Genomic DNA, 22,470 nt, shown 5'->3' with positions numbered 1-22,470 from the left:
GTTGTCTGAACAGATCCGAATGTACCTTAGAGCTTGACTGTAGATTATTGATTTTTTTGTGTGTCTCGAATGAAAGCTGTGCCATCTCAGGTATGCCGGACGTCCTGTGGGTTTATGGTAAATAGTCGTTTGTACGGTATTGTCTGTCATCTATATGGTTGTGTCTAGAAAATGGATTTGGGATTTTGAAAAGTTGAGGGTGAGCTTGATGGTTGGGTGGAACTTGTTGAAGTTTTTGTGGAAGGTAAGCAGGTCCTCCTTTTGAGTCTTTCCAGATTATTAGTAGGTCATCAATGTAACGGAAGTATGCTAGAGCTTTGATAGTGCAGGATGCCAAAAAGTCTTGTTTTAGTTTAGCCATAAACAGGTTAGCATACTGTGGTGACATTTTGCTTCCCATGGCGCTGCCCATGCACTGTTGGTATATATTGTTTCCAAAGGAAAAATAGTTATGTTGGAGCACAAACCTAATGAATTGCAAGGCTGATTCCGTGGCCAGATTGTTTTTTGGAGGAAATATTTGCATGCAGCAATCCCATCTCTGTGAGGAATGTTGGAGTATAGGGACTCTACATCCATGGTGGCCAATATTGTATCCTCTGGAAGTGGACCCAGTGCTGACAATTTGCATAGAATGTCTGTGGTGTCCTGGATGTAGCTGGGTGTTTGCCTCACCAAGGGTTTCAAAATGTTCTCCACCCAGCCAGAGATATTCTTAGTTAATGTCCCAATACCAAGTTAATGTCCCAATACCAGAGATGATGGGTCTCCCTGGTTTACCTTCTTTGAGTATTTTAGGTAACATGTAGAAGGTACCTATTTGGGGGTTGTCTGGTATTAGGTCCAGTAGAGAGGATGGCATAGGGTCAAACCCATAGATGATCTTTGTTAATTCATCTTTGCATTTTTTGGTGGGATCTTCCTGAAGGGGGTGTAGTATTTTTTGTCTAGGAGTTGTCTGTGTGCTTCCTGGATGTAATCTGTCTTGTTCATAATTACTACAGCTCCCCCTTTATCTGCTGGTTTAATGATGATATTGTTATTGGTTTTTAAGGATTTTATGGCTCTTCTTTCCTCTGTGCTGATATTGTGTGGTATTTTGAGGTGTTTGTCCAAAATGTCAGATTTTACTTTTTTGCGGAAACAGTCTATATAGTGGTCCAGAGTTTGGTTGTGTCCAGGTTGTGGGGTCCAGTTTGTCCTCTTTTTCTTTTTTTGATGTGTCTGTCTCACTGATTTGTGATGGATTAGGGTGGTCCTGGAAGAAGTCTTTTAGCCTTAATCTGAGGAAGAATTCCTCACTATCACTGCAGAATTGAGCTGTGTCAAGCTGTTTAGTGGAGACAGGCACAGTCCCCTGTAATAGTAAGAAATGCAAGACCTGCACCCACATATCACTAACAGATAAAGTCCACATACCCAACACAAATCAGGACTATAAGATCATGGACTATTTTTCATGTACATCCTCCAATGTCGTGTACATGATACAATGTAAAAAGTGCAATGCAGGGACATACATAGGAGAAACTAAACAAAAACTTCAAACAAGGATGAATCTGCATAGACATACGATAAAAAATGAGCTGGACACACCTGTAGGAATACACTTCTCTAGATCTGGACACAGTTTGGCAGATCTAAAAGTCCTAATATTGAAAGGTCATTTTAATAGTGACAGAGAAAGAAAAATTTGGGAGTGCAAATTTATAAATACTGTATGTTTCAATCTCTAACAATAGGACAGAATTTGACACCTGGATTCATGACTCATTACATGGACACAGTTCAAACCTCCACAAGAAGGTCTTCAGATCTCTAATAGAACACTTCCACCTCATTTACATGTGTAACAAAAACCTTAATTTGATTTCCTTGGCCTGTATAACCTCATGTCCTGTTGTAATTCCTATTTAAATGTTGCCTTCAGTAATTCACTTGTAATCTAGCCTGATGAAGGGGCCTTCTGAGCCCTGAAAGCTTGCTTGCAAATATAATTTCTCTGGTTAGCCAATAAAGGTATCACTCCTTGAATACTTTTCTCAATTTTTGGGGGGACATAAGTATTTACATCTGTATCAAAATAAAGTTAATAATGCATTTACCATGATATTTAGGAAAAATAAAATTCAATTCTATAATTAACTATCTTTATAGCAACAAATATTTTTTTCTTGGGGCACCACTGCTGATGTCTTCATCCCAAAAAATGTATATATAATTTCCTATGAATATGACTTAACCAATTGTAAGTGAGAAAGTAGTCTTATCACTTCCATGAAAATGAGGACATACATTCCAAAATTTTAAATGTGCAGAGAGGCTCACATCTTTTCATTATTCAACAGATACAAATGTTATAAAAAAAAAACTACTACTTGCCTTCCCTCGACCAACCACCACTAACACTGTGGTAGTCCTCCTTGTCTTTGCTTACAAATAGCATGTGACCATACAGTCAATCAGTGGCTGCAGCAGAAATGCACAGTACTAGTGGCATCATGGCACAATGATGTGTGGTGAGGCCTGTAAAGTTTGGCCAGTAACAGCTGTTTTCACTGATTGATTGCAGCGGTTTCATTCTGGGCGCTTTTGATTAAAGACAAATAGGACCACCAGATTGGAAGTGCTGGATTTTTTGATATTTACGGCTGTTTTATTTATTTTCTTAAAAGTAGGATAACCCCTTTAATCCTGTGCCATTTGCATTGAATTCTGAAGGGCCAAATATCTTAGCTACTACACTATTATAATCAGAAATGGAGACCTGACAAAAACCTGGCGGACCTATGATAAGTCAATGACATCTACTAACTTTGCATAACAGATCATAACAGATCCGTCATATCCTCCTGTTAAACTGCAACTAGGAGGACATTTAAACAGTAACTAAAAGTGAAATCTTAGGCTATGTTCACACGTTGTGTTTTTGCTGGGGATTTTTAATGTAAATTAAAAGATGCGTTTTACAGTACCAGCAAAAGCTATGAGATTTCAGGTATCTCATGCACAGTTTTTTTTTTTCCTGACTGAATTAGAAAACTGCTGCATGTCACTTCTTTCAGTATTTTTGCAGCGTTTCTTCACCCATAGAAAGCAATGAGTAAGTGCAAAAACGCAGTAAAAATGTAGGTATCAGGGTTTGCTGTGTTTTTGGTAGAGAAAACTCAGGAACAACAGGCATTAAACTGTATGAGCATGAAAAATGCAGCAAAACCTGTTTTTTTAAATTGACTCTTTACTACCAAGAGAGCAGGTTTTGTTTTACCTGCAGAACAAAACGCAGCAAAAATGCAAACTGTGAACATAGCCTAAATGCAGGGGATCAAATTTCTATTACAAATCTATGCTTCCCAGTATAGATAGTATCTTAACAATTGATTCAGTATACAGATTACCAATCATTGCAGAGAACTTGAGCACATAGCACAACTGTAACGTGCTGCTGCAGCGCAGTATAGTGCAATTTCCACCAGGGGGTGCTGGTGAGGGAAGAGAGGTTGCACACACAGCGTAGTAACACAGAGCAACAGCACAGGTGTCACAGGTAACGAAAGAGTGGTCACACTAGCCAAAGTCAGCATCTGTCAGGAGCAGAAGAACCAAGGGAGAAAGCAAGTGCGTAGTCAGGGACGAGCGAGAAGTCAGGACCTACCAGGAAAGTGGTATCAGAAACATAAGACGTAAGCCGTTGTCAGGGTACAAGCCAGAGGGTCAAAAGCCAGTCGGAAAGCATGGTATCATAAACAGAAATACCAGAAGCAGAGTCCAGAGATCCAGCCAAGTCATACACAAGTCCCGTGAATCGGGGCAGAAAGAACACTAAAGGAATACAGGTCAGAGGCACTAGCTTGGAAGCTTGCAGTATAGCTGATGCTGGCCCGCAGGCTGCAGAGGACTGAAATAGCCCAGCCAGCTCCAGAATGAGGCAGAGGGGATTAACTCCTGCATGACCAGTCCAAAGAGAAGACAGCAGAAAACAAACTTTGGACTGGATCATGACAACGACATGGTGTAAATTCCAATGTGTAGAGATGAGCAGTTTATGGTGCAATTTATGGAAATTATCCTTTAGAGGTTCTAACAGGCCACATCTTTTCATTTGACTATGTATTTTGTTTTCCTTTCTAGAAACCAGTGGACTTCTAGTAAAGGTTTGGAAACAGAAACATGACATTAGAGTAGACTTGGCAGTAGATAGCAAAGATCCTGTTTATCCGGCCATAGATGGGTCAGATAGCAGAAGCGTGGAGACCAAATTCCCTAGTACGGTGGCATCTGAAAGTAAAATACACATTTTTTCATTCAGTACCACTGGTGTGGTGCCTCAGCAAACAATGTCGGATACAGCTTATTCAGTGGAGTCTCCAGATACATTTCAGTCAATCTCCATGACAAATGGAAGTGAAAAGCAAATGAATCTCGGATCCGGATTCCAATCCTTTCAATTGGGAGAAAAAACTTATTCTATCTTACCTCAAAGGAGAGAGAGTAAAAAGAAATCAGATGAAATCTCAGAACATGAGCACAGCTGGAGTATAATACTGAGCCAGACGGAGGCCTCCGATACCTCACCTGAAGACATTTTCTGCAGAGCAGAAACGGCAGATTGTGATAAAGACTTGGGAGAGATTTTATATATGGCATCTGAAAGACAGGAGGAATATCAGACATTTAGGGAAACTGATGACACAGACCTTGAGGAAAGCTTTGAACTGTGTAAACTAGACGAGAGTGCCACCAAAGCACGGAGAGAAATAGATCATCTGTTCAAGTCACAAGAAGCATGGCTACCGTTAAAGCTTCATTCAGAAGATGGCGCACTTGCCAAGGATCTGTCAACTGCTAGTGCTTCTATGGCTGCTGCTGATGAAAGGTAGGATATATGCTTTTTTTAGTTACATTACATAGTGTTGCAAAGTGTGTATGCTTATTTTATGGTAAGGTGACTAGGAATCTGTCGGACCCTTTTTTTTCCTCTCATAGGGAAAGATTTGTGAGGTCCCCATACACATTAGATCATCAGTCAAGGATCATTTCGAACATACCTAACTTTTCAAGAAAATACCACAACCATAGGTGTAAGGGTACTGTTACACCTAGCGATGCACCAGCGATCCCGACCAGCGATATGACGCGGTCAGGATCGCTGGTGCATCGCTAGGTGGTCGCTAGTGAGCTGCCACACAGGCAGATCTCACCAGCGACATCGCTGGGGACGGGGGTCGCTACTTACATGTCAGACGCGGCGATCCTGCGTCCTCCCGCCCGCGTCCACGCATCGCTCGTCGGCGCCACAGGAAGCGCCGCAGGAAGTGACCGACGAGGAATGGTCCAGGAGCTTCTCGCGCGATCAGCGATAACCAGCGGGGGAGCCGGTCGGAGGTAAGTATCACACGCAGCGATATCGCTAGCAATATCGCTGCAACGTCACAAAATCGGTGACTTTACAGCGATATTGATAGCGATATTGCAGTGTGTAACGGGGGCTTAACTACCATGGTAACAAGCACACAAGCTACTTTGTGGCATGTCAGCTACGAAAACTGATGTTAACTTATAAGTGTTGTGGATTATGTAAATGGAGAACAAAAGGATCTACAGAAAAAAATTGGAAATTGAACACAGAGCTCAAGAAAGAGGATAGGGTAGAGGCAGAAATAAAAATTGTCATAAAATTTCATCCCCTTCAAGCTCCGTGACAGATATATTTGTCATGGAGCATGTTAGAGACTTGAAGTTGACTCAGAGGGAGAACTCCCTCTACAGAAGGCAGATGCTGGCTAGATTATATAGCTGACATCAGCTTTAACAGCAGTGATAAGCTGCTGTTGGCCTCTTAAATGCTGCTATCAATCACTGACAGTAGAATTTCAGCATCATGATCCTGCCCAAATGTTAATTAAGGCACCCATCGGCTCTTGGAAAAAGAAGGGACAAACAGAAGCATAAAAATGAAAACTTGCCCGTCCTTAGGGCAGTGCTATTTCCCCAACAATGTTCATACGTAATGTGCACTTGTGACATATAACAAATGATGTGTCATGATATAAGATTATCAGATTTCCTAAAATGTAGGAAAGGGTTTGTAATGTTTTTTATTTACTGGTACAAAGAGGAAAAAATGCAAATTTGCATTACAACTGCACAGTAAGTAAGCATATTTTATAGCTAAACAAAATAAAGATTAAAAGAAGTGTGGCTACGTGAGGTCTCAAGAGAATGGCAGCAATCAAGATCCAGTAAAATCTCTACCATGTTCTCATAACAAATTATAGGCTATTGTCTAAGAATAAGAATTCACACAAATAGCACATCATCTTTTTACAAGGAATATGTTGTCTATAAAGCCACCTTTGTCTACAGCTTATGAGACTTCTTTATATGGGGATGGCCTTGTTGGCCTTTCCGAGCGAGTGTACACAGAGTTCTAAATCCAATCCTCAGCTCATCAAGATTATATGAACAACATGTTTTACCAAGTCAGATGGAATAACAATAATAATAATAATAATAATAATAATAACAAATAATTTCATTTCTATAGTGCCAACGTATTCCGCAGCACTTTACATTTTAGAGGGGACTTGTACAGACAATAGACATTACAGCATAACAATAAACACATAGATCAAAACAGATATAAAGAGGAATGAGGGCCCTGCTCACAAGCTTACAATCTATGAGGAAAAAGGGGAGACACAAAATGTGGATGGTAACAATTGCTTTTATTGTTCCGACCAGCCAAAGTGTAAGAATCGGGTGTTCATGTAATGCTGCATGAACCGGTTATCAGCCTAAGTATGTAACGGTACAGACACAAAGAGCTATTAAATTTATAAAGCATGTGAGAACATGATACGAGGAACCTGGTTATGGTAAAAATTTTGAATGGGCAACACAGGGATAGTTAGGTTAATGCGTTGAGGCATTAGACCAGTCTAAACAAATGTGTTTTTAGGGCACACTTAAAACTGTGGAGATTGGGGATTAATCGAATTAACCTGGGTAGTGCATTCCAAAGAATTGGCGCAGCACGTGAAAAGTCTTGGAGACGGGAGTGGGAGGTTCTGATTATTGAGCCATGTTAACCTCAGGTCATTAGCAGAACGGAGGGCACGGGTAGGGTGGTAGGCTGAGATGAGAGAGGAGAATTAGGGTGATGTTAAGCCATGGAGTGCTTTGTGGGTGAAAGTAATAAGTTTGTACTGGATTCTGGAGTGCATGGGTAACCAGTGTAATGACTGATACAAGGTAGAGGCATCAGCATAACAATTGGTGAGGAATATGATCGTGGCTGCAGCATGCAAGACAGATTGGAGAGGGGAGAGTTTGGTAACAGGGAGACCGATTAGTAGAGAGTTACAATAGTCCAGACGAGAATGAATGAGAGAATAATATAATATAATATAATACAATTCCACTTGTCCTTCAGTAAGGTGCCCTGGAAGGGGGTTACGAAAATGAAAAAAAGGCAATGAAGAAGCATTCAAAAGTTATAGAGAAAAAAATAAAATGTGTAAAAAACAAATACATTTAGCAAGAGTGGAAAATGAGAGACTCATTGCTAAGGAAAGTAAAACAAATCCCAAACTATTCTTTAATTATATAAACAGTAAAAAGATTAAAATTGATGGTGTTGGCCCTTTAAAGAACGAGGGTGAAATCATAGAGAGCGATGTGGGAAAAGCAAATGTTTTTAATACTTTTTTCTCAACAGTGTTCACACAGGAAAACGATTTGCCAGGGGAAACGCAGAGTGATAATGTAAACTCCCCATTAAGTATTACCTGCCTAACCCAGGAAGAAGTGCAGAACCGCCTTAGTAAGATTAAAATTGACAAATCACCAGGCCCTGATGGCATTCACCCTCGGGTATTAAGGGGGTTAAGTAATGTGATAGACAGGCCTCTATTCCTTATATTTAAAGACTCTATAGAAACAGGGTCTGTTCCTTTTGATTGGCGGCAAGCAAATGTGGTACCAATATTCAAAAAGGGGTGTAAAAGGGAACCTGGAAACTTTAGGCCGGTAAGCTTAACATTTGTTTTGGGTAAAATTTTTGAACGGTTTCTAAGGGATACCATTATGGAATATCTCAATGTTAATAAATGTTTAACTCCATATCAACATGGATTTATGAAGGATCGCTCCTGTCAAACTAACCTGATCAGCTTCTATGAGGATGTAAGCTCTCAAATGGACCAAGGAGAATCATTGGATGTCGTTTATCTCGACTTCTCTAAAGCATTTGACACTGTCCCACATAAAAGATTGGTAAGTAAGATGAGAAAGCTTGGGCTAGGGGAATATGTGTGTAGATGGGTAGGTAGCTGGCTTAGTGATAGAAAACAAAGAGTGGTTATTAATGGTGCATACTCAGATCGGGCCAGGGTTGCTAGTGGGGTACCACAGGGTTCTGTATTGGCCCCCTACTATTTAATATATTTATTAATGATCTAGTGGATGGCTTACACAGTAAAATATCAGTATTTGCAGATGATACAAAACTATGTTAGGTAGTTAACACAAAGGAGGACAGTTTGCAGCTACAGACAGATTTGAGTAGAGTTGAGCGACTTTTGGTTTTTTAGGGTCGAGTTTCGTTTCGTGAAACCCTACTTTTCCAAAAGTCGGGTCGAGCAAGATCGGCCGATTATAGGGAAAAGTCGGGGTCGTCCCGAAACACGAAACCCAATGTAAGTCAATGGGGAATAAAAGCCGGCAGTGAGAGGAGGACAGGAAACACACCTACAGTGCCCATTTGAATGCCAAAAGCATCAATTCTTCTTACTTAAGCTTGTCAACCTTAATTAACTTCATAATACAAGTTACGCACTGAAAAATGGGGGTTATTTGGTGAAAGTTGTGGGGGGGTAGGGCTGGCTCCAGGTTTTCATGTGCCCTGGGCGAAAGAGCGCCCCTTTAACACATACCACAACTCATCATGCTCCGATACGGCAGAGAAATAGCGGTATAGTACAATGAAAAATACTTCACTTTTTACATCTCATGACGAGGCCCATCTATTTCTCTATACAGAATCATTGGTCCCATATAATGTTTGAAACAGTACATGATGAGCTCCACATAATGCTACAGTATATGTTGGTCCCCATGGATGAAGCCCCACTGTCTTATGGGCCCAAATAATGCTCCAAACATAATGGGCCCCATTTCTAATGCTCTAGTGTATAATGGGCCCTGTAAATGCTGCTCCAGTGTCTGATGTCCACCTTTGGAATGTTCCAGTGTATGGTGGGCCCCATCTATCATTCTCCAGAGTATAGTGCTCCCCAAAAATTGCTGTCCCAACATTGAAAACAATCAAATAAGTCTCCTCGCTAGGGAATCCCTGTACTAGTCTGGACTCCTCGTCGTCCCCATCTTCCATCTCACTGCACAGTATTTCAACCTTGCAAGTGCTGTGATGCTGAGCAAGCAGGGGGGGCCCATTCATTGGCGACGGCACTGGCACAGGGCCCCTGATAGTGTGGTGGTGTGTCTGATGGCGGGTGGGCCGAACCCTACGGTTAAATTCGAGTCCACCTGGGAAACCTCAACCATGCCAGCTACAGAAAAGATGCACACATTGCAAGCTTAATTCCGTTAACGAACGAGACTCCGTCATGCCCCGCGGTCCGAGTCCGGCTTACTAGAGGGACACGTGAGGCTCTGGCACATGAGATTGGCCAATAACTGGTGTGTCATGCCCTTACATGTCCGTGGCTGCATGTGCGCTGCACTGAAAAGGCCAGCGTTTGTCGCTTACAGGTGCAGATAACCCGCTGAACAACGTTAGTGATGGGGATCACTGATTACAATTATTACCCGCGAACGATGATTTCCCAGTAAGTGCAGGTCAACCGCAGTTCCTGAATTAGGCCTAACCGTCATTCCTGAAAAAATGAAAAACTTACGTGTGCAAACCACAGGTGCTGTAGCTTGCTTAACAGCTCGCCAGCCGTTCTCACGCCCAGTATGGATTACACGTGATTGCACAAAGGTGAGAAAGGGTACCGTATCTCCGGATAACATGTATGGATAGCGTACACATTCAAAATATATGTCAATACATCAGGAGGCAGGCTCAGATGGTGTTAGGCCCAGTATGGATTGCACGTGATTGCACAAAGGTGAGAAAGGGTACCGTATCCCCGGATAACATGTATGGAGAGCGTACACATTGAAAATATATGTCTATACATCAGGAGGCAGGCTCAGACGGTGTCAGGCACAGTATGGATTTGACGGCCCAGACTACACAGCGGAGGAGCAGGGAGAGGTAAAGATTGCAAATGCTGGGGCCCTGCCCAAGCAAGGGGGGCCCACTCGTGGGCGTCGGTACTGGCACTGGGCCCCTCATAGTACGGCGGTGTGTCTGACGGCGGGTGTGCACCACCACCGTCAGAGACACTTGATTGCACTATGAGGGACCCTGTGCCAGTGCCCGTACCCAAGAGTCGGCCTACCCACCTGTCCAGGGCAACGGCACTCGCACGGTGTCGTGCGCTAGGTGGTGACCCCGGCCATGGGGGGGAGGCAGCACAGTTAGGGAGTTTTTGAAAGTGGCATATGTTGATGTTGGACATTCAGCTGATGCAAAAGGCGAAATAGGTCAAGTCCCAGGAAGAGGTGGACCAAAGCAAGCCATTTTTCTGTCACCCTATGTGTCATCAGGGGAAGGTGGGACAAAATCCTTGGAAACCCATGCATGGTTCATTTTAATGAAGGTTAGATCATCCACATTTTGGGTTGACAGACAGGTCCTTTTTTCTGTCAGGATTGATCCAGCTGCACTGAAGACTCTTTCCGATAGCATACTTGCAGCTGGGCAAGCGAGCTCCTGTAAGGCATATTGTGCCAATTCAGGCCAGGTGTCCAGTTTAGCGGCCCAATAGTCAAAGGGGAATGACCTGTGTGGGAGAACATCGATATGGGAGGAAAAGTAGTTTGTAACCATAGTTGACAACTGCTGTCTCCTGTCACTTTCCATCGATGCAGTATTACCAGTTGTGTGAGCGGTACTTGAAAAATCAGTCCACAACATTGTCATGAAACCCCTGTCTCCAACGCCACTTCTGCTGTGTGCACCATGAACACCTCTGCCAAGCTGCCCCCGGCCCGTACGGCTCGTGTGAGAACCATCACCGCTGCTGTGTGCTGGGAATGCCTCAAGCAACCGATTTACCAGAGTTGCTTGTTTATTAGCCAATATTAGGTCAAGGTTCTCCTGTGGCATGATGTTTTGTAATTTGCCTTTACAGCGTGGATCCAGGATGCTGGCCAACCAGTAGTCGTCATCGTTCATCATTTTGGCAATGCGGGGGTCCCTTTTTAGGATCTGCAAGGCATAATCTGACATGTGGGCCAATGTTCCCGGTGTCAATGATGCACTGCGAGTGCTGGTTGGAGGAGCACTTTCTGGCAAATCCACATCCCTCCAGTCACGCACAAACCCTGTACCAGACCTTGCCACGCCAACATTTTCACTTGCCCCACGAGATGCATCCTCCTCCCCTATGTAATCATCCCCATCATCATCCTCCTCCTCCTCTTCTTCCTCCACCTCGTCCAGGAGAGGTCCCTGAGCAGACAATGGCTGAATGTCATCAAGGATTCCCTCCTGCTCTTCCTCCTCATCAACATTGGCTGCAGACGCCTCCTCCTTAAGGTGCGTCAAAGTTTGCATGAGCAGACGCATAAGTGGGATGCTCATGCTTAGGATGGCGTCGTCTGCGCTTACCAGCCATGTGCATTCCTCAAAACACTGAAGGACTTTACAGAGGTCTTTCAGCTTCGACCACTGCACACCTGTCAACTCCATGTCTGCTCTCAAAGTGCCTGGCCGTGTATCCTCCCACAAATGCATTATGGCCTGCCTCTGCTCGCACAGCCGCTCCACCATGTGCAGTGTGGAGTTCCACCTTGTTGCAATGTCGATAATGAGGCGGTGGTTGGGAAGGTGGAGCAATCGCTGCAGCTTCTGCATATGAACGGAGTGTACAGGCGACCGGCGGATGTGCGCGCACAGTCTTCGCACCTTCTGGAGCAGGGCTGTTAACTCAGGATAATTTTTGAGGAAGCACTGCACCACCAGGTTCAAGGTGTGAGCCAAGCAAGGTATGTGGCTGAGTTTTGAAAGGGCTATGGCTGCCACAAAATTACGGCCGTTATCACTAACTACCTTGCCTGCCTCAAGATGTACACTGCCCAGCCATGACTCAGTTTGTCGCTTCAAGTACTCGGCCAGCACCTCGGCGGTGTGTCTGTCGCCCAAACACATCATCTGCAACACAGCCTGCTGACGCTTTCCACTAGCTGCTCGATAGGGGGACACATCGTGTGCAACAGTGGCAGCTGCAGATGGAGTGCTCGTACGACTGCGCTCTGTGGACGAGCTTTCACTTCTGGAGGAGGAGGAGGAGGGTGGAACGCCTACAGCCAACTGTTTCCTATACCGTGGGCTAGGCAGCACTGTCCCACCACCGCTGTCCCCTGTGGACCCTGCATCCACCACATTAACCCAGTGCGCAGTGATGGACACGTAACGTCCCTGGCCATGCCGACTGGACCCTGCATCAGTTGTGAGGTGCACCTTTCCACTCACTGACTGCTTGAGTGCATGGACAATGCGGTCTTTTACATGATGGTGGAGGGCTGGGATGGCTTTGCGAGAGAAGAAGTGGCGACTGGGTAGGTCATAGCGTGGTACTGCATAGGCCATGAGTTCGCGGAAAGCTGCGCTTTCCACCAACCGATAGGGCATCATCTCAAACGAGATTAGTTTGGCAATGTGGGCGTTCAAACCCAGTGTACGCGGATGAGAGACTGAGTACTTTCTTGACCTACTCATAGTGTCTGGGAGGGTGAGCTGGACTTGAGAGCTGCATATGGTGGAAGTAGCGGTGGACAGGGCGGACTGAGAGAGGGTTGATGATGGTGATGGAGTTGGTGTTATTTCTGATGGCCTAGATTCAGTATTTCGTTGATATAACAGTGGGATTCCCTGACTGCTGTGACCTTGCAACGACACCTCAACATTTGCTGCTGTGCTAACCGGTGGGCTTACAGTGGGGGAAACAATGTAGCGTTGCTGACTACCTTCTTTGTGATCAGTTGCACATGTGGCACTTGAGGTTTGGTGTTGTGTCCACGCTTGCAAATGCATGGTGGTTAAATGTCTAAGCATGCAACTGGTATTCAAATTTTTCAGATTTTTCCCTCGGCTAAAGGTCTTTGCGCACTTCTTACAGATAACCTTGGCCTGATCATGAGGATTTTGTTCAAAAAAGTGCCACACTGCACTCTTCCTACTTTGGCAGACATTTTGCGGCCTAGCACGCTGTGATCTTTTGACCCTCTGGACAAGCTGTCCAGCAACTCTTTTGATTTTTGGAACCTGTCTTTGGAGTGCTCCGGGCCTGCCAGATAACAGCTGTTGCGATGTCGATGTCTGCTGTGGATGCTCCTCATCTGAGCTATTGGAAGCAGCACCCTCTTCCCCCAATGGATGCCAATCTGGGTCAACAACTGGGTCATCCATCACCTCCTCTTCAATGTCATGTGCACCTTCCTCTGTGTCACCGTGTATGGTGGTATAGTGTGCGGGAAGGGGCACCTGAGTCTCATCAGGGTCAGAATCTGGCTCTGTACACTGCGAGGACAATGTAGTGCTCTGAGTGAATGTACCAGCAGAATCATCTATCAGCGGCTGTGCATCAGTGCACTCCATGTCAGATTCATCTTGGCCTGGGTAATTCACCATTTCACTTGATAATCCAGGCATGGTATGTGAAAACAGCTCCATGGAGTAATCAGTAGTATGGCCTGCGTCATCCTTCAATCTTGGTTGGGGAGAAGGACACAAGGAAAGGTGTGGTTCATGAACATGAGCCTCCAATGATGACTCAGTGCTTTTACTTTTTACAACTTCAGAAGAGGAGGCGATAGAGCTGGAGGCTGCGTCAGCAATGTAAGACAAAACTTTTTCCTGATGCTCTGGCTTTAAAAGCGGTTTGCCAACTCCTAGAAAACTAAGCCTTCGAAGCCTTATGGAGCCAGACGATGACGCAGGCTCAACACCTCCTGCATTCGGTCCTATTTTGCTCTTGCCACTACCATCAGATCCACCACCAACACCATCATTATCAGCTGCCAACCCCCGCCCAATTCCACGGCCTCTTCCACCAGCCTTCCTCATTTTTTGTAGAAATGTAGACAAAATCCAACAAACTATATAGTAATGTAAAACAAGGTACAAGGTGTCTATAGGACAGGGGAGATTTTGAATTTCTGCACACACTTGTGGACACTGGACACTTATGGATTGTGTGAGGCCCACTGAATATCACAGCGCTATGTCACAGGCTCGATGGCACAGGTGTGAAAAAAGTGACTACAGGATAAGGGAGATTTTGAATTTCTGCACACACTAGTGGACACTGGACATTTTTGGATTGTGTGAGGCCCACTGAATATCAGAGCGCTATGTCACAGGCTCGATGGCACAGGTGTGAAAAAAGTGACTACAGGATAAGGGAGATTTTGAATTTCTGCACACACTAGTGGACACTGGACACTTTTGGATTGTGTGAGGCCCACTGAATATCAGAGCGCTATGTCACAGGCTCGATGGCACAGGTGTGAAAAAAGTGACTACAGGATAAGGGAGATTTTGAATTTCTGCACACACTAGTGGACACTGGACACTTTTGGATTGTGTGAGGCCCACTGAATATCAGAGCGCTATGTCACAGGCTCGATGGCACAGGTGTGAAAAAAGTGACTACAGGATCACAGAGATTTTGAATTTCTGCACACACTTGTGGACACTGGACACTTATGGATTGTGTGAGGCCCACTGAATATCAGAGCGCTATGTCACAGGCTCGATGGCACAGGTGTGAAAAAAGTGACTACAGGATAAGGGAGATTTTGAATTTCTGCACACACTAGTGGACACTGGACACTTTTGGATTGTGTGAGGCCCACTGAATATCAGAGCGCTATGTCACAGGCAGAAATTGGCTAGTGTATCACAAACTACAAGGTGTATGTAGAATTGGGCAGAATAGGAATCTCCCTAGAGTGTAGGTCTGTAAGAACGGAACAAGTCCTCCACTTATCCTTCCACAGTGACACACAGATAGCTTCACTGTGGCCGTGATAACAGCCGTTACACGGTACTGAGAGGAGCGTGCACGTACACGGCTGTCCGGTATACGTAAAATTGTCAAGCTCCGTGTTTTTTAAGTATACGGACTGACACACACTGTCTCTCTATAGTTTTGAATGTGATCAAACAGCAAATATATTTAACTGTTTGAAAGCTAGACAAAACTAGTAGGTGCAGGTCTGTAAGAACGGAACATGTCCTCGACTTATTCTCACAGAGTGACACACAGATAGCTTCACTGTGGCTGTGATACACGGTTACACGGTACTGTGTGAGGAGCGTACACCGCTGTATGGTGTGAAAAAATGCACGCTCAGTACCTCAGCAGGACAAAAAAAAAAATTGGGATTGCTTTTAAAAAAGCAGTTTGCAGAGCAGTGGGTAAACAGCAATGCAGCTGTCAGGAAGCCTTAGAAGGCAGCCTAACAACTAACACCGCTGATCCACCACAATATAGCCTCCCCTTGCACTGCACACACAGTGACTGGTGTGTTGTACAGGCAAAATCGCTAGCAGCAGAAGCAGTTTTTTTTTCTTCTTCCCTGCCTAACGCTCTCCCTACAGAATCAGCAGCAGCAACCTCTCCCTATGCTAAGATCGGCAGAAGTAAGATGGCGGTCGGCGTGCATGCCCTTTTATAACCCCTGTGACGCCCACCAAAGCAAGCCAATCACTTGCATGCCCTTCTGAAAGATGGTGGTGACCCGTGCCTATGTCATCACGTTGCCCACAGTGTCCGTGGATCCTGATTTGCTGAAAAAGAGCGCAAAACAAACTTTTGAAACGCGACTTTGGCGCGTAAGTCGCCGACCTCGTGGCCGACCTCATCCTAGGGTCGGGTTTCGTTTCATGAAACCCGACTTTGCCAAAAGTCGGCGACTTTTGAAATTTTTCGACCCGTTTCGCTCAACTCTAGATTTGAGTAAATTGGAGAATTGGGCTGAAAAATGGCAAATGAGGTTTAACACAGATAAGTGTAAGGTTATGCACATGGGAAGGAGAAACAGATGCTACAATTACTTACTAAATGGGAAACTGCTGGGGAAATCAGACATGGAAAAAGACTTAGGCATCTTAGTCAATAAGAAGCTAAATTGGAGTGCCCAGTGTCAGGCAGCTGCCACCAAAGCAAATAAGGTCATGGGATGCATTAGAAGAGGTCTGGGGACACGAGATGAAAACATAATTCTCCCTCTGTACAAATCACTCGTCAGACCACACTTGGAGTATTGTTTGCAATTTTGGACACCGGTGCTCAAGAAAGACATTACTGAACTTGAAAGGGTTCAAAGGCGTGCTACTAAAATGATAAAAGGAGTTGGTTCTCTACAATACCCAGAAAGGTTATCAAAATTAGGTCTATTTACTCTAGAAAAGAGAAGACTTAGGGGAGACTTAATATATATGTACAAGTATATCAGAGGGCAATACAGAGATCTCTCCAATGAACTGTTTGTACCAAGGACTGTGACAAGACCAAGGGGGCATTCTGTTCGTTTGGAGGAAAGACAATTTCTGCACCAGCACAGAAGAGGGTTCTTCACGGTAAGAGCAGTGAGGCTCTGGAATTCTCTTCTTGAGGAAGTGGTGATGGCCAACTCACTGAATGAATTTAAGAAAGGAATGGATGCTTTTCTTGTGAGTAACAGTATAGAAGGTTACGAATAACAGAATATTATAGGTAGATGGTTGACCCAGCTTAGGGGAAGGAATTTTCTTTCCCTATGGAGAAAATTGGCTTCTACTCTGTGGGTTTTTTGCCTTCCCCAGGATCAACAATGCAGAACAGCTGCACTAAAAATAGGCTGAACTAGATGGACATAAGGTCTTCCTTCAGCTTTCAAAACTATGTTACTATGTTAAACAGTAAGAGTCTGATCAGAGTTTGAGCTGAGTGTCATTACCATAATTGAAACAATTCTCTTGGAAGACAGAAGCATCGCTCATGTGAGTGAACTCTTAAAGTGATCCTCTACCGCAGACACAAAATTTGCCTATATGTAGCTAACATGTAGATGATACATCCGATGCCATTTTTTTTTGTATCTCAGATGTTGCTGTTCCCAAAATGGCTATCACAGTTGCTGTGAGAGCTGTGGAAATTCTAAACCTGTACCTTCCACTGCCATTCACAGGTATGGACACCTCATCAGCGTCATCATTAGCTGTCGTAAAAAGTCAGTCATGAGGTCACCACAGTTCAAGCTCAGTGACTTCACAGAAGATCACTGAAAGTCTGACGGTGATCTGCTGTGAAGTCATTTAGCTTGAACTGCGGTTGCATCTTGGCACCCTCCAGGTTGAAAACAACTATTTATCCCCCAGACATGGATTATGGCATGGGACAGTACGACAGAGTGGAGAGGGATATTGTTGTTTTTTTTATTTTAGCTTTATGACAGGAGGCAAGGGCTTTGGTGGAATTAGGTGTTGGGTGAGTGTAACTGTTGTGAACACTTTTGTCCTGGCTTCTGAGTTTGGGCTCCCTCTGGTGGTTGCTGCTGGTAATGGAGCTGGTCTGGCTGACAGAAATCAATCACCTGAGGAATCGGATGATTGGAGGTCAGGTGTTACAGACTGGAGAGATTTAAGTGAGCAACCTTCCCTCAGTTGTTGCCGGTGATTTGGTTTTCTTCCTGAGCATTTTGGAAGTCTGCTTGCCTACCTGCTTGGTCCTGCATCTTTCAGATAAGTTATTTGTCTACTTGAATCTTTTTGCATTTGATCCATTTTTTGCTTTTCTCTGATTTCTGCTTTGCTGGTGTGAGTTCAGCCTTGTTCCCTGCTGGGACCTGTGCTGGACTCTGTTCCATATGCCACAGCTCATGTCAGTCTTTTCCGTATTTCTAATCCCCTGTTATATCAGTGTCTTTTGTTTTGCGTCCAGTTCACACCAGAGTTCTGATTTAGTGGGGGAGAGGTCGTGTGGCCTCAGTATTTTTGCATATCAGACGTGTTGGATTTTTTCTTAGGGTTTTTTGCGTGATTGCAGACAGTATCCTTTCCTGTCCTGTTCTATCTAGACAGTTTGGGCCCCATCATTTGCTTACTCTATTTTCTGCCTGTGTTTTGTGCCTCATCTTGTCTCACCGGCAATACATGTTCGGGGCTATCTATTCCTTTGGGGTTCTACTCCGGGGCAGTTTAGCTTTCCCCTTTCTCTCTTTAGGCTTAGTTAATTCTTTGGCTGTGCCGAGGCGTCTAGGGCATCGTAGGTACGTCCCACGGCTAATTCTAGTTGTGTTGTCAGTTTAGGGTTCTGCAATCCGCTAAGTTACCAACCTCTCTGGTTATCTGGTTGCCTAGTCTATTCCCCTGCTATCCTCCTCGGTTATCTATTCATCACATGTAACTGTGTTTGTTATTTTTAAATAAAAATGGAAAGCTGTGTTTTATTTCTAATAAAAGGCTTTATACTTGCTGTGTCTTTATTTACAATGCAATTATAGGATTAGTAATAGATAGGTGTCTTATAGGCGTCACTCCATTACTAAGCCATGGACTTGATGTCACCTGACAATACAAAGTTGAAATCAACCCCACAAATATGAACCCCACTTGCCAATGCTACAGATGTGCCTTTTCTGGGTGGCTGTTGGCTGCTATTTTTAGGTTGGGAGGGGCCAATATCACCAGCCTGAGAATAGCAGCCCCCAGCTGTCAGCTATAGCAAGGCTAGTTGTCAAAAATGGGGTGGGGACTCCACACCATTTTTTTTTTTAAATTATTTATTTAACCCCTTCACCCCCAAGGGTGGTTTGCACGTTCATGACCGGGCCAATTTTTACAATTCTGACCACTGTACCTTTATGAGGTCATAACTCTGGAACGCTTCTATGGATCCCGGTGATTCTGACAGTGTTTTCTCGTGACATATTGTACTTCATGTTAGTGGTAAAATTTCATTCAAATAACTTGCGTTTATTTGTGAAAAAAACGGAAATTTGGCAAAAATTTTGAAAATTTCGCAATTTTTAAACTTTGAATTTTTATGCCCTTAAATCACAGAGATACGGCACACAAAAAACTTGATAACTAACATTTCCCACATGTTTACTTTACATCAGCACAATTTTGGAACCAAAATTTTTTTTTGTTAGGAAGTTATAAGGGTTAAAAGTTGACCAGCGATTTCTCATTTTTACAACACCATTTTATTTTTAGGACCACATCACATTTGAAGCCACTTTGAGGGGTCTATATGATAGAAAATACCCAAAAGTGACACCATTCTAAAAACTGCACCCCTTAAGGTGCTCAAAACCACATTCAAGAAGTTTATTAACCCTTTAGGTGCGTCACAGGAATTTTTTTGAATATTTAAAAAAAAATGAACATCTAACTTTTTTTCACAAAAAAAATACTTCAGGTTCAATTTTTTTTATTTTACCAAGGGTAACAGGAGAAATTGGACTGCAAAAGTTATTGTGCAATTTGTCCTGAGTACGCTGATACCTGATTTGTGGGGGGGAACGACTGTTTCGGCGCATGGCAGAGCTCAGAATGGAAGGAGCGCCGTTTGACTTTTTCAATGCAAAATTGGCTAGAATTCAGATCGGACGCCATGTCACGTTTGGAGAGTCCCTGATGTACCTAAACAGTAGAAACCCCCTACAAGTGACCCCATTTTGGAAACTAGACCCCCCAAGGAACTTATCTACAGAAGTTTATAACGTACAGCGGTACAATTAAAAAATCATATTTTTTCCACAAAAATGATCTTTTCACCCCAATTTTTATTTTCCCAAGGGTAACAGGACCATAAAAGTTATTGTGCAATTTGTCCTGAGTATGCTGATACCCCACATGTGGGGGTAAACCACTATTTGGGCGCATGGCAGAGCTCGGAAGGGAAGCAGCGCCATTTGACGTTTTTGGCTGGAATTGAGATCGGACACCATGTCGCGATTGGAAAACCCCTGATGTACCTAAACAGTGGAAACCCCCCACAAATGACACCATTTTGGAAATTAGACCCCCTAAGGAACTTATCTAGATGTGTGGTGAGAACTTTGAACCCCCAAGGGCGTGAAAATAAAAAATTTGTATTTTTTCCACAAACATGATCTTTTAGTCACCATTTTTTTTATTTTCCCAAGGGTAACAGGAGAAATTGGACCCTAAGAGTTGATGTCCAATTTGTCCTGAGTATGCTGATACCCCATATGTGGGAGAAAACTACTGTATGGGCACACGTCGGGGATCGGAAGGGAAGTAGTGACGTTTTGGAATGCAGACATTGATGGAATGGTCTGCGGGTGTCATGTTGCCTTTGGAGAGCCCCTAATGTACCTAAACAGTGGAAACCCCCCACAAATGACCCCATTTTGAAAACTAGACCCCCTAAGGAACTTATCTAGATGTGAGGTGAGCACTTTGAACCCCCAAGGGCTTCACAGAAGTTTATAATGCCAGGGCATGAAAATAAAAAAATCGTATTTTTTCCACAAACATGATCAATTATTCCCCAATTTTTTTATTTTCCCAAGGGTAACAGGAGAAATTGAACCCCAAAAGTTGTTGTCCAATTTGTCCTGAGTAAGCTGACACCCCATATGTGGGAGAAAACTACTGTATGGACACACGTCAGGGCTCGGAAGGGAAGTAGTGACGTTTTGGAATGCAGACTTTGATGGAATGGTCTGCGGGTGTCATGTTGCCTTTGGAGAGCCCCTAATGTACCTAAACAGTGGAAACACCCACAAATGACCCCATTTTGGAAACGAGAACCCCTAAGGAACTTATCTAGATGTGTGGTGAGCACTTTGAACCCCCAAGGGCTTCACAGAAGTTTAGAATGCCCGGGCATGAAAATAAAAAAAATTGTATTTTTTCCACAAACATGATCAATTAGTCCCCAATTTTTTCATTTTCCCAAGGGTAACAGGAGAAATTGGACCGCAAAAGTTGTTGTCCAATTTGTCATGAGTACGCTGACACCCCATATGTGGGAGAAAACTACTGTATGGACACACGTCGGGGCTCGGAAGGGAAGCAGTGCCATTTTGGAATGCAGACTTTGATGGAATGCTCTGCGGGTGTCATGTGCGTTTGGAGAGCCCCTGATGTACCTAAACTATTGAAACTCCCAACAAGTGACCCCATTTTGGACACTAGACCCCTCCACGGAACTTATCTAGATGTGTGGTGAGCACTTTGAACCTCCAAGTGCTTCACAGAAGTTTATAACGCTTGGACGTGAAAATAAAAAAATCATTTTTTTCCACCAAAATGATATTTTTGCCCCCTATTTTTTATTTTCCTAAGGGTAACAGGAGAAATTGGACCCCAAAAATTGTTTTGCAATTTGTCCTGAGTAGGCTGATACCCTACATGTGGGGGTAAAACACTTTGGGCGCATGGCAGAGCTTGGAAGGGAAGGAGCACCATATGACTTTTTCAACTCAGAATTGGCTGGAATTGAGATCAGATGCAATGTTGCATTTGGAGAGCCCCTGATGTGCCCAAACAGTGGAACCCCCCAATTCTAACTCCAACCCGAACCCCAACACACCCCTAACCCTAATCTCAGCCCTAACCCTAGCCCTAACCCAAGCCCTAACCCTAGCCCTAACCCTAACCCTAGCCCTAACCCTAACCCTAGCCCTAGCCTTAATGGAAAAATGGAAATAAATACATTTTTTTAATTTTATTATTTTTCCCTAACTAAGGGGGTAATAATGGGGGGTTTGATTTACTATTTATGGCGGTTTTTATTTTTGGCAGCTGTCGCACGCTAAAAGACGCTTTTTATTGTAAAAATAGTTTTTGCATCACCACATATTGAGAGCTATAATTTTTCCGTATTTTGACCCACCGAGTCATGTGAGGTCTTATTTTTTGCGGGACGAGTTGACGTTTTTATTGGTCCCATTTTCGGGCACGTGACATTTTTTGATCGCTTTTTATTCCGATTTTTGGGACGCAGAATGAACAAAAACCAGCGTTTCATGAATTTCTTTTGGGGGAGTGCGTTTACACCGTTCCGCGTGCAGTAAAATTGATAAAGCGGTTTTATTCTTCGGGTCAGTACGGTTACAGCGATACCTCATTTAGGTCTTGTTTTATGTTTTGTCGGTTTTATGCAATGAAAACTATTTTATATAAAAAATAATTATTTTTGCATCGCTTTATTCTGCGAGCTATAACTTTTTTATTTTTTTGCTGATGATGCTGTGTGGTGGCTCGTTTTTTGCGGGACAAGATGACATTTTCAGCGGTACCATGGATATTTATATGCGTCTTTTTGATTGCGCGTTATTACACTTTTTGTTTGGCGGTATGATAATAAA

The 22,470-nt window shown here is 43.7% G+C and overlaps 1 protein-coding gene across 11 annotated transcripts in view; it reads left to right on the top strand.

Annotated features, from left to right (window-relative positions):
• The window catches only part of PRUNE2 (prune homolog 2 with BCH domain), a 289,573-nt gene that overhangs the window by 22,628 nt on the left and 244,475 nt on the right, over nucleotides 1-22,470 (top strand). For all 11 annotated transcript variants that reach the window (XR_012220026.1, XR_012220025.1, XM_073543795.1 and 8 more), the window contains exon 3: nucleotides 4,132-4,876. Coding sequence is in view for 9 of the 11 variants with exons in the window: in XM_073543795.1 (XP_073399896.1) it covers nucleotides 4,132-4,876 (745 nt within the window). In the remaining 2 variants the exon portion in view is untranslated. The remainder of the gene's footprint in view (nucleotides 1-4,131; nucleotides 4,877-22,470) is intronic.

This window comes from Dendrobates tinctorius, unplaced genomic scaffold (assembly GCF_039654945.1).
Source record: "Dendrobates tinctorius isolate UK_male_01 unplaced genomic scaffold, ASM3965494v1 ptg000134l, whole genome shotgun sequence".
In the NCBI taxonomy this organism is placed as follows: domain Eukaryota; kingdom Metazoa; phylum Chordata; class Amphibia; order Anura; family Dendrobatidae; genus Dendrobates; species Dendrobates tinctorius.
The sequence above is the reverse complement of the archived record's forward strand: the minus strand, read 5'-3'. Positions and strand labels throughout refer to the sequence as shown.